The sequence below is a fragment of the Heterocephalus glaber genome, unplaced genomic scaffold, assembly GCF_053883595.1.
Source record: "Heterocephalus glaber isolate CG9 unplaced genomic scaffold, H.glaber_assembly_v1.0 deba00001564, whole genome shotgun sequence".
NCBI classification, from domain to species: domain Eukaryota; kingdom Metazoa; phylum Chordata; class Mammalia; order Rodentia; family Bathyergidae; genus Heterocephalus; species Heterocephalus glaber.
The window spans coordinates 13,510,565-13,526,450 of record NW_028258351.1 but is presented as its reverse complement, the minus strand read 5'-3'; the positions used below and the strand labels follow the sequence as shown (position 1 = coordinate 13,526,450).

Below are 15,886 nucleotides of genomic sequence, written 5' to 3'. Positions count from 1 at the left end.
TTTTCATTTGTTCGTGTTTTCATTCCACAAACTCCACTGTGCACCTACTTTGTGTTTACTTCACTAGTAAAGGCTGGTTATACAAAGTTGTATAAGACACACTCTTGCCTCCAAAGAGTTTACTTACAGTCAATGGGGAAAGGGAGATAAAAACAGATGAATAACTATCAAACAATGCAACCAGTGGACAAAGATAGCGAAAGGTATTATTGAGAATGGCTAGGGAAGGCTTCTGAGAGGAAGTAATGTCCAAGAAGGGGCTATGTTGATGGCCAGAAGGGAGAAAACAGTGCAGAAACCACAAGCAATTCCACTGGACTGGAGCAGTGAGGACCAGGCAAGTCAAACAGCCTCCTGTGGAAGGAGCCCATGGAGCTGGGAAGCTTAACTTTATCCTTTTTTTTTTTTGGTACTGTGGATCGAACTCGGGTCCTTACACTTTCGAGGCAGGCGGCAGAACCACTGAGCTAAATCCCCGGCCTGATTAACTTTATTTTGGAGAGGAAATAATAGTTTTTGAAGGCAATCTGGGAGGCTAAGGCAGGAAAATGACAAGTTTGAGCTCAGCCTGGGCAACCTAGCAACTTAGCAAGATCCTGTCTCAAAATGAAATACAAACAAAAAGGACCGGGGGATGTAGCTCAGTGGAAAGGCCCTGGATTTTAGCAGAGGCCAGATTTACCAAGGTCACTGGGTGGGGGTAGGGGATAGATCTGAGAGGGTGAGATTGGGGATTGAAGTCCTGAGGACACAAATGGTCCAAATGGATAAACATTTAGTAGATAGGACTGTACTGGTGTGGTGGCGTGGGGTGGCAGGGAGAACAGCAGGTGCCTAACACATACTTATTGAAAGATTGGTTTTTGGCATCTATCTACCTTCAGTAGATAATGGTGCTATTATCTAAAGGAGACTTGGAGAAACAGCTTTGCGACAAAAGAGTTCATTATTTTAGAGATGTATTTGAGGCTGGGAGAAGGGTCTCAAGGAGAAGCCCCAAGGAAGAAGGATGAAGGACTGGAGATTTGTCAGATGTCAGTTGAAACCTTGAGTGGGTGAGATTCTGCACGGTGGGTAACCGCGAAAGTAAGACAACCAGCCAAACAGCACTGGCAGTCTAGGAGTGTCTTGCAGAGTGGCCAGCAGGGGGCCCACTCGAGCTGGGGGGAAGTGGACCAGCAGGCTGCCGGCGCTCTCCTAACCTTGGAGTGTTCAGCCAGCTCCCCGAGTATATGAAATCTGGGGAGACCCAGGGTTTTCTGAGGTCAAGCTAGTATTTCTGATCGGGGAGACGCAGCCGTCAGGCTGCTGAATCTTCAGAGCTTGGGCTTCATGCTTCTGCCCCATCAGTTCCTCGGGGCAGGTCCAGTTGGCTGCTCACAGAGGGATGCTGGAGCCCTCTTGGCCCCTCAGACTTATACTAGCAGCTTGGGGTTGCCCACAGAGAGGGTCCTTACATGGAAGGGACGTTCGGGGAATAGAGAAGCAATGCAAGGAGCACCAGGAAAATCGGTCCGGGCGGGGGTCCCCGAGGGAACCGAGGACAGCGGAAACGGGGAAAGGGGGACTAGAGTCTGGACAACATCCTACTTCCAAACAGACAAGCCCCAAACTCCTCCTTACAGATCCTCAAGGGGCACCTACGAGAGGCAAGAGGCAGGTGAATCAGGAGAGCTGGAAGGCGCACACCACGCCTGGATATGGGCCTGGGAATCCGAGACCCGCAGACTGCACCTGAGTGGGAGCCATCAGGGACAAGAGAGAACCACAGCACAAAGCCCAAGGAAGGGGCAGCAATGCGTGGGAATGGTGCAGTTGAGGTAAGCATCCCTGCGAAGCCTGAGCATTCGGGCGTGGTACCCGGGGCGCAGGGGGGACTACGGAGCGGGCGGGAGAGCAGAATGCACGAGCCAGGCTGGGTGCTGAGGGGCATTGCCACGTAGCTGGGCAAGTCCGGGGTGTGCAAGAAGGCCGAGCCCGCAACCCAGCCTAGAGTCAGGGCTCCGGGCGGGGCGGTGGGAGATTGTGGCCCGAGAGTAACTCCAGCTTAAGACTGCAGAGTCGAGGCGAGGCCCACAGCGGCCCATAGGCTCCCCCCAGTCTCTCTTGTTTGTCTCTTAAGTCCGGCCGGAACCGGCTTCTGCTTGCCGGGGGGCGGGCGGGTGGCTGCTCATTGGTCAAAGCCTGTTTCCAGCCCCCACTCAGCCAATCAGCGGGCGGCAGTGTTTTCATTTTAGGGTCGGAATAAAAGGGCTGGAATAAAAGGAGACGGAAAAGGAGCCGGGCGGGCCCGACACACACAAGCAGGAGCCGGGTAAGCTAGATCCCAGAGATGGGGGTGGGCCTAAGCTAGGGTGCGGGGGACAAGAGAAGGGGCTTAGAGAGAGGTGTACATATGAGAGGAAAGTGACCTGACGGGTGAGGAGCCGCTAGAGAAGACGAGGAGTAGAGCAAGGAACTGGGGCATGGAGGGACTGAGGGTCGGCTTCCATGGGAACCTGCTAATTGCCGAGATAACAGTCCAGAAAGGGGGTCGCGAGGCTGGCTCGCGCCGCCGGTTTGAACCGGCTTCGCCTCTCCCACGCGGGGTTCGCGTGGCCGCAGCGCCTAGCGACCTAGACAATGGCCAATGGCGCGGCAGTTCCTTTGTCGTCAGGCCAATGAGCGCGCCGTGGGCAGGCCGTTCCGGAGCTCGGTGTGCTGATCTTATGGTTGAAGAAGACAGAGCTGGGGCAGGGTCTTGAGTGCGGGCGGGAGGAAGTCTGTCAGGGTCCCTGGGAGTGGCAGCTGTCAGGTATGCCGCTGCCCAGGTGGCCATGCCTCCATCTGCCAGCCCTCACAGCCCTCAAACTAGCTATGTCTGTCTTGCTGGGCTCCAGGACTAGTCCACGTCCTTGAAAATGCTTTCGTCCCGTCCTCCTTCCTTGCCTCAGTTTACCTGGAGTGAGCTGCAGGAGAAGTCTCTGGCCAGGACAGCTCCAGCATAGCGGAGGGCAGCGTTTCCAGGCAGCTGCGGGCTCGGGGTGATCCGGGTCCCAGGCAGGGTTGGGACTTGCTTCCTTCATTTCTCGAACCTGCCTTCTGGGCCACAGAGGGGTGACAGGCTCTGCGCCCTGCGGCAGCGGCCGGGGGGCGGCCGCACGGGTTGGGCAGGTCCCGTGCTGACGCCGAGGTCTGTGCGCAGGTAGCTGCAGAACCAGAGCCCGAGCCTGGCCGCCGCGCCGTGCTGCCGCGCCGTGCCGCCGCACCATGGCGCCCACCCTGGCCACTGCCCATCGGCGCCGCTGGTGGATGGCCTGCACGGCCGTATTGGAAAACCTCCTCTTCTCGGCAGTCCTCCTGGGCTGGGGCTCGCTGCTCATCATGCTCAAGTCGGAGGGCTTTTACGCCTACCTGTGTACGGAGCCAGGTGAGATGGGCACCGTTGTCTGGGGTCGGTTCCTGGAGTCGGGGCTTTGGGAGAGACAGATTGTAATGAAGACTTAACTAGCAGTGCCCTTTCATTGCTCGGCGCCTCCTGGGTATCAAAAGGCCCATTTGACCCTCACCCAGGTGTGCTGGGTCCATTTCAATGTCGTTGTCCCTGTTTCATGGATGAAGAAACCGAGGCTCAGAGCCAGTCTTCTGCTTTGCCCAAGGTGAAGACATTGATAGACACAGAACTCCCACATGCAGGGGTTCTATTTTAACCAGCAGCCACATTGCTGAACTCTTGTCCTCCCAGTGCCTGAACATCCCCCGGCTTGCTGTAAACAAGTTGCTCTCTGACTGTAAGAAAGAGGAACTCCTGATTTCAGGGGCTGGTGTGAAGCATTAGAGAGGAAGTGGCTTCGCCTCCACCCAAAGGTTTCATCTAGAATCTAGATGTTTTTCAGTCAAGCCATTATGGAGTCTCATAAGGGCTTGCCGGATATAATTTCTTGTCTATTTTCTGCAGCTTTATGATTCTCCAAAGGCCATTTCCTCCCACGGGCCATGAGAGCATCACTGTGGCCTTCCAACCCCATGAGCAGGAATAGGAAGGGTGACATTTTATGGAAATGATGCTAGGTTTGCTCCTTTCTCTCTGCCCCACCATTGGTGTAGCTGAAGGCAGCCTGTGGATGTTTGGCTATGTGAAACCTGCACCTCCACTCTAACCCTGAACCTTACCATCACACCTTTCCACCCTGACTACTGCAGGTTGGTGGGTTCAGCCCAACAGTAGGGCCAGCAGCTCCCAATCCCTGCTCTCCTTGGGCAGCCTGGATAGAAACACTTCCTTCCACCTTCTATATCTCCAGCAGTAGCTGTGGAAGAGTTGAATTCACATAATCTTTCTCCCCAGCACTTGAGTCCTTTTGATGGCCATAGCCCCGATTTGACTTCCTGGGTCACCAGCAGCACGTGGCTTTTCTTTCTAGAGTTCTTTCCTAGCAGGGAGAGAATGCTCTGGACCAGCCTGCACTGTCTGTAACCCTGAGTTGAACGCTCCCTGTTTCCCTTCTCTGACCTGTCAAGAAGATTCCTGGGCATCCTGGTGTCTAGGGAGATAGCAGGAGAGGTTACAGACAGGAGAAAGGGGGGGAATGCAGAGGCCACCTGGGAGAGGGCAGAAAGTATATCATTTATAAGCAACCTTTAGCCTTTTGCCACTCAGAAATATTTCTAAGAGCCTAAAGGTTCTTGGCAGGCCTTTCCCCTCATCAGCAAGAAATCCTGGGAGATGAGAGAGTCAGACCTTGTTCTCTGAGCAAGCTTTCTGTTTTGCCCAAGAGATGTCAGGAGATTAATGACTCTTCTGGAAGGAACAGGTTAGAGTGTTCGACTCTTCATTTTTGGGGGTACATGGAAGGTTTGGAAAATAGAAAGAAAAAGTCCACTCCAAATAAAGCTTTTAGTGCTGTATCTCATCAAAACCAGAGGACTGCTGTGGTCAGATTCTTTTCTCTCTCCCTCTCTCACTGTGGTTTCGGGAAGGTCAGACTCTAGGTGGTTTGTTTGTTTGTTTGTTTTGGTACCAGGGATCGAACTCTGGACCTTGTGCTTGCAAGGCAGGTGGTGGAACCACTGAGCTAAATCCCCAGCCTGGTTTTGTTTTTTTTTAATTGTCCACTGATTTAATTTATTGTATGATATTGGCAGTGTGAGGCTGGTCACTTCATTCCTGCTGCAGTCTTGCCTTCTTCCTTCTTTTCAGAGGGAGGGGTCCCAGAGATTGTGCCAACACAGTGCTGAGTTGGTATTTAAACCCTTGAGAGACCTGACAGGTTGGTCCTACAAGCCAAGGTGAAGGTAAAGGGTCAGGATTGTGGGTTGAACATCAACTTCTTATCCTGTATCTTTGCTCCTGCATCTGATTTTGTTTTTTCTGATTATCTGGCAAGCCCGCTGACCCAGCATCCTTGGTGGGAAAGCCTGCTGATTCCTCACAGCTTATCTATCTGGCCACCTTGCTCCTTGCTTCTTGGAATCCATGTAACCTGTTGTCTTTCAGAGCCAGAAGCCCCTGGGTTTCACTTGGCTGGGAGGGCTTGGGAGAATTAGGGTCAAGGTTTCTCATTAGGCCTACCATTTCCAAACTGGGTGGATGGCTGAATTGAAGAGAATCAGTTAGATCATTTACTGACTTTATTGAATTAGCCTTTTGAAGAGGTGACTGGTGTACTGTTGACTGAGATGCAAGTTTCTCAGTTTTTTGTTGATTGAGTTCATTTTCTTTTCTTTTTTTTTTTTTTTTGGTACTGGGCATTGAACTCGGGACCTTGCGCTTGCGAGGCAGGCACCGGACCCACTGAGCTAAATCCCCAGCCCTTTGAGTTCATTTTCTAAGGAAAATTTGCTTGAACCTGTTGAAGGGTTCTGGGAACAGTGCGTCAAAGCTCTAGCCAGAAGCTGGCTACGGATACAGTTCTGCAGACACAGGTTCTTACCCAGGGGACGGGGGAGGGAAGGCAGGAAGCAACTCACTGCTCTGTTGTCCCTCAGCTTCTTTTGCCTTATCCATCAGATGGTCAGGAGAAGTGACAAGACTGGGGTGGGGCATTTGATGAGCTCTGCATGATACCCATGAGATGTTGGCAGCTGGACCCCTGCTTACACACACCCCCCTGGTATGGATAAGACACCAGTCAGGTTTCCAGGCTGGGAAGAACAGGGCTTTCCCAGGGCTTTGTCCTTTTGGCCTCTGGATGGCCGCTGTGGCCACCATACTTGACGTCTTTCTTCATTTCCTCTGTTACTAAGTGGCCTATCTAGATAGTCAGCTCGGATGGTTTCCCTGTGGAGGGCCAGTTTCGTCTTTCCTCTCACCCACAGATGCAGTGAACATTCACTGATGTGCAGTACCAGGGCTTCAGAGCCAACAAATCATCACACACAGACTCCCTGGAGCCCAGGGTTCGGGGACCAGCAGTGGGAATCTGGTAGTGATTGGGTGGGAGGTCTCTGATATTTAAGCAGAAGCTTACAGGGTGAGGAGGGGTGAGTCAGGAGAGTAGGGGGTGAGGAGGGCCCAAGTCCACCCTGGAGGAGAGGAGAGAAGGGCTGGCACCACAGATGACTGGGGTGGAGAGAGGGGCCAGGGTGTGCAGGGCCTAGGAGCCCACTTGAGACTGGATTTTATTCCTGAGACAGGAAGATGGCATGGAAGAAGAGGAGGATCATGATCTAGTTCACCTCTTATAGGCGCTTATGAATCATGGAGAGCTTACCACATGCTGGGGTTGCATGGGATGAAGGCTTTGAAGGTAGAAATCTTTTTTTGGGGGGGGGTACTGGGGATCGAACTCGGGTCCTTGTGCTTGCGGGGCAGGCGGTGAAATCACTGAGCTAAATCCCCGGCCCTGAAGGTAGAAATCTTCATGACCTCTGCTAGAGGAAGTCATAGCTTAGCTGCAAACATGAAGGCAGACCCCAGTTCTGTGCTCTCGACCATGCAGTCACTCTGCGTGCAGTGGCAGGATGCATTCCTCTCACCTGGCAGAGCAGAAAGCTGCCCCTGGGACCCTGAGAGGGCAGAAGGGCTGCCATCCTGCAGGGAACCAGCACCAACTGTGGTCCCCGCCAGGCCAAGCCAGGCTGCCTATGTGAACATGAGAGTCCCAGCTGCTTTAGGCTCCTCCCTTTTTTTTTTGTACTGAGGATCGAACTCAGGACCTTGTGCTTGCGAGGCAGGTGGTGGAACTACTGAGCTAAATCCCCACCCCAGGGCCCTCCCTTTTTATGGGTTCTTTTCAACAACCACAGGCTGATGGGTGACACCTTTTAAAAATCCAACCTTTCACATTTTTTTTTTGGTACCGGGGATTGAACTCAGGACTTTGTGCTGACAAGGCAGGTATGGTGCCACTGAGCTAAATCCCTGGCCCCAACCTTTCACTTATTGCTGTGAATGTGACTGTTTTTACTTCTTTTTACCCAGTTTGTTTATTTTTATGGTCCTGAGGATTGAACCCAGGGTCTCAAACATACCAGGCAAGCATGCTATCACTGAGCTACACCCTCAGCCCACCTCCAGTTTATTTTGAATTTTTAAAATTCCATAGGAAAGCCGGGTATGGTGGTGCATGCCTATAATCCCAGCACTCAGGAGGCTGAGGCAGCAGGATCACAGGGAGATCAAGGCCAGCCTGGGCTACATAGTGAGTTTAAAGGCAGCCTGAACTACACAGCAAGACCCTATCTCAAAAACAAAAAACAACAACAACAACAAAAAACATAGGAACAGATAAGATGGTTAAAGGCTGTTGCTAAGGCCTCAGGATGTATCACAGAGGTAGAGCCCTTTGCTGTCCCTGCAAACCCTGCCTTTCTCCTTATATCATGGCCCAGTTTCCTTCCCGGTATCCCTTGGCCTCCCCTTGGCTTCTTGGTGTCTGGCTTGGGTTAGCTTTCAGGACCCGTGTGGGAGAGTCATGGAGCAGCCCATTCTCACTGGGCGATATTGCCCCGATACTTTGTTGCAGCCCGTCCCAGCTCCATTCTTTTAGCCTTTTCCTGAGACACAGCCTGCTTCTAAGCCAGGAGGGCAGCATCAGCACAGCCCAAAGGTTCCAAGCAGCTTCGTTGGACTCTGACAGCCTGGATTCAAGTCTAGCTCCCTATGAGACCTTCGGCAGGGACTTACCTGCTCCGAAACTCCCCAGGCTGTTGTGTGGAAAATGAGGCCTGAGTGGAAGGGGAGCAAATACCATTGAACACAGTCACCAGCTCACACGGGCACTCTGCAGAAGGTGGCTGGTGCTGCGGGGACCAACAAGGGGACTCAGCCCTCTAGCTGTGTGAGTCCTGCCTCATGTTTGCTCTGAGGCTGAGATGACCTCTCACCCACATCTCCCCTGCTGAACTGGGATGCTGCTTCCTGTTGCCGGATAGACTCAGGATTGGGGAGAGGAGATCCTGGGGCAGGTACCCTCAGCAGGGGCATGCATGGTGTGCACCCTGGTGGGAAGTGGGAAGTTGGAATTTAGAGGGTCTCATCACCCTTGACTCCCTCTAGCTGCATCTGGCAACTGTGGTGGAGGCTCCCCACTGCCTTTGTTTCCCTGGAGTAGAGGGAGGCCCCTCTTCGACCCAGGGAGGCTCAGGGGAACCTGAGTGGGTTCATAGCACCCTCTTTCCTCTGCTGCTTTCTCTGTGAAGATTGTGTTTGTCAGTCTTCTGAGTGGGGCCCAACAGTGCAGACCATTGTTCTCTGTTCCCTGGCCCTGGGTCTCCTAAGCAGCATGCCCTGGTTACACCAATTCCTTGCCTGCCTTGGTTTGTCTTCCCTGGCTGGGCTGTTCTGGCCGCCCACTGCGGAGGCATCTGTTTAATAAACAGGTGCAGGTGAGGCGCCGAGCAGGCTGGGCTGGGTGAGGGCTGAGCTCTAAGCTGGGAGCAGGGAGACACCCTGGGATTTGGCACTACTTGGGTGCTTATCTGTTTTTTTGTTTTGTTTTGTTTTTTGTTTTTGAGACAAGGTCTCACTATGTAGCCTGTGCGGCCTCAAACTTGTGGTGATCCTCCTGCTTCAGCTTCCCAAGTGCTGGGATCACAGGTGTGATCCACCATGCCTGGCTATGGGTGCTTATCTGTTTGTCTCTCCCCTGGTCCACCACGGCCCAGGTGTGAAGGGGTCTGGGTCTCTGCTGGTGCTGAGACTATTCATGTGGGCTTTTTACTGCCAACAAAGCTTCTGAACTCACCCAAGGTTTAATTCCTTTCAAGAGTGAGGGACACTCTTACATTGCTCCCTGGTCAGATAAGAGAAGTTGCTCAGTGTCCCCAGCCCAGGCCCATCTGTTGCTGGACATCACTGGCTGGAGGCAGGAGAGCAGAAGGCTAGCTGGCCCCATTGGCAGGAATTTCTTTTTTTTTTTTTTTGGTAACGGGGATCGAACTTGGGTCCTTGTGCTTGCGCAGCAGGCGGCGCAACCACTGAGCTAAATCCCCAGCCCAGCTGGAATTTCTTTAGTGAGAGAAGTCTGGTCACTTAAAGCGTAGGTCTCTGTTCCTATATGAAGAGAGGGAAGGACAGAGTGATACCTTTGCCTGCACCCCCGACCCTCTCCTTGTAGGGCCCCTGTCTAGTTACAGGGGTGACCAGATCTGAACAGAAGTTAAGATGTTTCCAATCTTATGCCCACTTCTAGCATATAAAGGAGACGTACGTGTGTGTGTGTGTGTGTGTGTGTGTGTGTGTGTGTGTTGCTGGGGATATAACCCAGGGCCTCACTCATTCAGGGCAAGTGCACTACCCCAGCCCTTGTCTTGGGCTCTTATCTTCAGTGTCTTGATGAGAGAAGACGTGGGGCTCCAGCTGTGTTCCTCTCTGGGGGACTGCTGCCTTGCCTCTCACTCTTTGTCCTCCCACTGCTTGCTGCAGCCACAGGGCCTACAGCACCCTAAACCCTGAGCTTTCCAGTGTCCCCAAGTGTACTAACTGGCTCCAGACCCCACATGGCCTTGCGGGTCTCACAGGCTGGTGCCCACGCTGTCACACCTATGCTGGTTTGTTCATATCTGCACGTCAACCCGCAGATGGTCTTTGCCACGTGACGACCTGGCCCCCACTGCAGATCCAGTTCCTGTTGCTGCTGGCAGAGCTGACACCTGAAACTAGTACCCACCTGTGAAGCGGCTGGGCCTTTCCAGGAGTTGCCCCATAGCGAATGAGCCAGTGGCCCAGGCCTGCCAGCCACAGTGGCACTTGGGACTGTTCGGAGCTACATTCCTCTGTGCTCAGAGGTCCCTGCTTGCCTTGTGTTCTGACCATCCGTGTGATGGTCTCTTAGAAAACTGAAAGTGTCAGGGCCAGGAATCTGGCTTGTGAGGTTTTGTTTCTGTTGTTTCAGTCAGCTAACCTTGTGACTGTAATCTCCCTAAATCCCTGCTATGTTACACTTGGTTCTGCTCATCCTATTTCTTTTCCTCTCTCTTGATCCTTTGGCTGTTGAGATCCGGTTTCATTGTTTTCATTCATCCAGTAAACAGCTACTGTGGCCAGGGCCTGAAAAGGTACTGGGACACAGAGGTAACCTGAAAACAGTCCCTGCCCACAGGGCTCACTGCCCAGAGGGAGACTAGACACGTATCATGCCAGCCACACACAGTTACAGAACTCTGCTCCCTCACCCTGCCTGGCACTGCTGCTGGCCAGTTACACCATTGCCTCTGTCCTAAGCCTCCAATAATAGTAATAATAATGATAGCTTTTAGCTATTATTTATTGAGCACGTTCTATGCCTATGTAAGCTCTAGAATGTTAGCTGGATTTTTCCCATTGATCTAGAGGTGAATACTATTATTATGTTATGTCCAATTTACAGATAAGGAAATAAAGCAAGATCAAGTCATTTCCCCAAGATTATACAAATAGGAAATAGAGAAACCAAAATTGGAACCCAGAGGCCAGGTTCCAAACAAGCCCCCAGCAGGGCTTATTGGTCAGAAGTTGACATGTAGCACGATTCACCCCAGCCGCTTTCTTTTCAGTGACTTTGGGGCAGCCCTGAAAGGCTGGGCAAGCCTTTGCAGACCTCAGCTTTGCAGACCTCAGATTTACATCTCTGGCGCCAGAGCTGCAATTGGGAGACAGGCGGTTATCTGAGGGAGGAGAGTATTTCCTTGACTCCATTGTAACCTCGAGTCTAATCAGTCTGCCCTGTTTCTGCACGATTAGTCAGCATCTCTTAACTAGCAGTCTGGGCGAGGAGAGAGTTCTGCAGCCACTTTCCCAGGTGCCCTCATCCTCCTACCTTTGACTGCCGAAGCACTTTTTCTTCCCTTTCGGTGGTGTTTCAGTGCTGGGTGGACTTTGGAGGAGGCCCTCCAGAGTTGAAATCACAGCGGGTGTGGTCACCACATCAGGCTCAGGGGCTCAGCACTCAGCAGCCGGGCCTGGGTGTGGTCATGGAGAACAACACAGCAACTCCAGTGAGAAAACTAAGAAAGGGGTATCTCAATAGGTGGAAAGCAAGTCATTTTGGGGTTTTTTGGGGTTTTTTGGTTCCAGGGATTGAACTCGGGTCCTTGCACTTGTGCAGCAGGCGGTGAAACCACTGAGCTATATCCCCGGCCCAGCAAGTCATTTGGGATTATTAAAAAAATCCCTTTCCAGAGAGGTTCTGAGATACAGTATGTGTGGTGGTTGATGCTTTGAAAACACCAGGGGAGACAATGGCATATGGCTCAATCTATGTTTAAGAAGCCAGCTGTACTTATTGCTAAAGGAGGCAAGGAAGCCCATTCAGTCTCCCCAGGCTGACCGAGGAGAACCAGGGCATTGTAGTGAGAGCAGCACCTGGTCCTTCCCAGGTGGTCTAGATTCTGCCTCTGTGCTGGCTCCAGTCTGTTTCCATGCACAAAGCTGCTGAGAAGGTTCTAGCCAGTCGGGGCCTGTGGCCAAGGCTGGGTCCTAAGGTCTACTGCTCTAGGGTGTAGGATACTCCAGAAGGGGAATCCTAACCTGCGGTCTCATCAGTGCTTTCAAGTGAACCCCCTGAAATTATGGATAAGACTTTGTATGTTTTCTGGGAATCAGAAGCACAGCTTTCTTTATTGGGTTCTCTGCAGGGTTTATGACCCCTACAAAAATTAGGAACAACAACAACCAAAAAAATAGGAACCTTTGTGTTATTACTTCAGGGGGCTTGGGCGAGATGGACACCCAAGCCTGGTGTGAGGTCATTAGGCCCTTCAGGCAGCCCAGAGCCAGCTCTGGCATTCCCAGTGGAGTGACTGTGAATGTGCACTTGCCCTTCTGATCTTCGGGAACCCCTGCCATGATCCTGTGATCTTTCCCTCTACACACAACAGAGAATGTCACCAATGGCACAGTGGGGGGCACCTCAGAGCCTGAGCACGAGGAGGTGACGTGGATGAATGGCTGGCTCAGCTGCAAGGCCCAGGATGAGATTCTAAATCTGGCCTTCACTGTGGGCTCCTTCCTGCTCAGTGCCATCACCCTGCCCCTGGGGATCATCATGGACAAGTACGGTCCAAGGAAGCTCAGACTTCTGGGCAGGTCAGTGTGGGTTCCTTGGGGATGATGGGTGGGCAGGTGGACTCCCTGAGGGAATCCTGGAGCCTGCTGTCCAGTGCTCTGTGGGGCTCCCTGAATGCCCAGGCTGGGAGTGAGCGTGTAGCTCAGTGGTAGACCACATGCCTAGCCTACATGAGGTCCTAGGTTCCATCCCAGCCCAGCGAAATATGTAAATTAGTTAAATAAAATAACATTTTATTAAATTTTTTTTTTGTGGTACCAGGGATCAAACTCAGGGACCTTGTGCTTGGGAGGCAGGCACAGCTAAATCTCCAGCCCTGAAATTATTTGAATGAGATTAAAGAATGGAAATCCTAATGTAGTGGTGATGAACCTATGGCACACATGTTATTCTGTTTTTCTTTTAGGACAAAAGATGGTAACGTAGAGTAGTTTTTTCTAAACTAAAACCTCAGCATTCAGGTTTAAGTGCAGTATTGGCACTTTGTGATAAATAAGTGAGTTTTGGGTTGCAGTTTGGCACTTGGTCTCTAAAAGGTTAGACATCCCTGTCTTAATATATTAGCACCTTAATAGTGCTGCCCTGGGGTGTGCCCCCTGGGGTATGTGCTCCTGGTCTCTAACGCTCTAGCTGTCAGACTCAGAGTCAGTTCACCTTCAGCTGGCCTCTCTGGTCTGTCCCCTCCCCTGTTCCTATTGGATCTTGCAGGAGCATGCCTCACTGGGCAAAACCCATGGTTGGGAAGGGAATGGGTTTGGGGATCAGTTCCAGTCACTCTTTGGAGCTGAAGAGGCCTTGGTTCCCAGGGCAGAGCCAGGTGGAGGGGCTTCAGGATCAGCCAGTCATCTCCCCGCTGGCCCAGCTGTGCAGGCTCAGGAACCTGAGGAATCCTTGTGTTTTCCCTTGCTTCAGAGCCTTGGCCCTCTCCCATCTGGGGTGGGGTTTATAAGGTCTGATTTGGGGGCTTCAGTTCCAACTTTGTCTCATGCTAGGTAGAAGACCTTGGAGAAACTTGTTTTTGTTTCTTTCCTTATTTATTTATTTAGTGTTTTTTGAGACAGGGTCTTGCTATGTAGTTCAGACCTTGAACTTGTGGCAATCCTTCTGCCTCAGCCTCCTGAGTGCTGGGATTACATGCAGCTCCATGCCTGACATATTTTTTTTTAATGATATTTATCTTTCTTATCGGCCAGTAGGAGCCAATTGTTTTCCTTAGAAATCCCCAGGAATTTTTTTTTATTTTGAGAAAGGATCTCACTAAGTCACTAAATTACCCAGCCTGGGCTTGAACTTGTGATCTGTCTGCCTCAGCCTCCCAGAGTTCTGGGATTATAGGCATGTGCCATACCTGGCTCCCAGGATTGTTAAATCAAATAACTGTAAGTGTTCTGAAAGGATGCAGAGGAAATACTCCTAAATGATAACAATATATAACAACAATCAATAACGTGATAAATAATGTGCTATTTCTGCTTGGTTTTAGTGCCTGCTTTGCTGTCTCCTGCTTGCTGATTGCATATGGAGCAAGTAACCCAAATTGTGAGTCTGCCTTTCCTCTACCCTTTTGTTAAGGACTGGGGAGAGACTGCCCAGAGGTCTTCCCTGGCCCTCCTGCTTTTGGATGCTGTATGGTGGGGCCTGGTGCTCCCTGCTCAAGCTAGAGGGGACATGTGTTAGGTTTCTACTCGGTTGCTTATCTCACATGAATGGCCAGGAAAGAGAGTAATCACCCAGACAGGTGATTAGAGGAGCTCCCAGGGTATGCAAAACTCCATCTCATCTTCAGGCCAGCCAGTTCCTGATGGCCCCACTGATGTCAACTTTCGAGACAAGCTCTAGGAACCAGGCTGGCTGCAGGAACATGGGCCTCTGTGTATACAGAAGGCATGAGCTGAGCCTTCACAAGGCAGCCTTTTATTATAGCTTGGAAGCTATCTGGTCCCTGTCTCTGTTCAGATGGGGCTGTTGGCTCGAAGACTTTGAGAACGAACGACAAAATAGGGCCTGAATTTCACCAAAATCTTAGCCAGGCTCACTTACTGATTTTTGGAAGCCTAGGTTTTTGGTTTTAATGAAGCAGCTCCTTTAGGCTTCTTGCTTGCGGCTAGGTTAATGGAGAAAGGAGGATGAGCATGTGCCTTTTGCAAAAGTTTCAAGCTCCGTGAGGTAGCCCAGGGGAGGAGGGTAAACAGGAGGCTTTCACCTCAGTGGGTTTTGGGCGCTAAACCCAATGGCTCCTCCTTCTTTCAGCCTGCTCTGTAGAGGCCTTGGCCCAGGCCCTGGCCTTGCTGAAGCTCAGCTATGGTTCCCCACTTATGACTTTGTTTTCTTACAGCTCTCTCTGTGCTCATCTTCATCGCCCTGGCTCTGAATGGCTTTGGTGGGATGTGCATGACCTTCACCTCATTAACAGTGAGTATCCATGGTTTTTTTTCAGCAATCTGCTTGTGAATTTCAGGCAACTTTTGTTGGTTTCCATTCCTTGCCTTCCATTCACCTACATAATCCTGGATGTCCCAAGAAGGGGAGGGCTGACAGCAAAGCCATTCCTTGCCTCCCAAACTGGGAGTTCCTGTAGGCACCAGGGTGCCGCTGGTAGGGTGATTGGCTCCCACCTCCTCACATTGACCTCAGCACTGTGGAGCAGCTTACTAGCCATGTGCCTAGAGAAGGCAAGAGGAGGGGAAAAAAAGGCTGCTGCCCACTTTTTCTCTTGCTTTGCATCACTGGTGTCTCTGGGAGTTCAGGCAAATGGTGTAACCAAAAAACAAACCTCCCTTTGAATCTCCCTAGCTCCATCCTTTGCCTTTGCCCAGAACCAAGTGACAGACTCAGGAGCACCCGTGTGGGGTCTCATCTTGGTTTTCTAAAATGCCAGGGCACTAGGCTGGGCTGTAGTTCATAGGTAGAGCACGTGCCTAAAATGTGTGATACCCTCATTTTGACCCTTAATATGGAAGGAAGGAGAGAAGGAAAGAAAGAAAGAAAGAAGGAAGGGAAAAAAAAAAAGGAAGGAAGGAAGGAAAAGAAAAAAGACAAAGCCTGGTTTTGGGGAGAGAGATGTTTTCTCACCATACTGAGTACCCCTTTCTTGGGAGCAGTACGATATCACAAAATATGCTTCTTTTTGAGGTGTGTGTTGGGGGGGAGGTGTTGAAGGAAGGTGTAGATTGAAAGAAAATCCAAGTACAAACAAAAGAGTCTTCCCCAGAAGGAAAAAAGGAGCTCTGCATGCTTCTGGGTCAGGGAAGGTGTCATTCAAAGCTGGGAAAGAAGTAAGAATAATAGTCTTCTCCCCAACAGGGAGTGCTCTCTGCCTCAGTTTACCGTGAAGTTGTTTTCAGGATACAGAATGTACCATTACTATTTGCAGTGTACTCTGGCTTCTGATTTCCCTTTATACCAATGAGTCATGCTGT

General features: G+C 51.3%; 1 protein-coding gene across 3 annotated transcripts in view; it reads left to right on the top strand.

Annotated features, from left to right (window-relative positions):
• Nucleotides 1-1,643: 1,643 nt before the first annotated feature.
• The window catches only part of Slc43a2 (solute carrier family 43 member 2), a 44,487-nt gene continuing 30,244 nt past the window's right edge, over nucleotides 1,644-15,886 (top strand). For 2 of the 3 annotated variants that reach the window (XM_087191593.1, XM_087191591.1), the window contains exons 1-6: nucleotides 1,651-1,820; nucleotides 2,224-2,314; nucleotides 3,185-3,409; nucleotides 12,280-12,487; nucleotides 13,951-14,006; nucleotides 14,803-14,879. In XM_087191593.1, the coding sequence (XP_087047719.1) occupies nucleotides 3,250-3,409; nucleotides 12,280-12,487; nucleotides 13,951-14,006; nucleotides 14,803-14,879 (501 nt within the window). In that variant the 5' untranslated portion in view covers nucleotides 1,651-1,820; nucleotides 2,224-2,314; nucleotides 3,185-3,249. Of the gene's footprint in view, nucleotides 1,821-2,223; nucleotides 2,315-3,184; nucleotides 3,410-12,279; nucleotides 12,488-13,950; nucleotides 14,007-14,802; nucleotides 14,880-15,886 lie in introns of all 3 variants that reach the window. The other variant, XM_087191592.1, reaches the window with a different exon arrangement.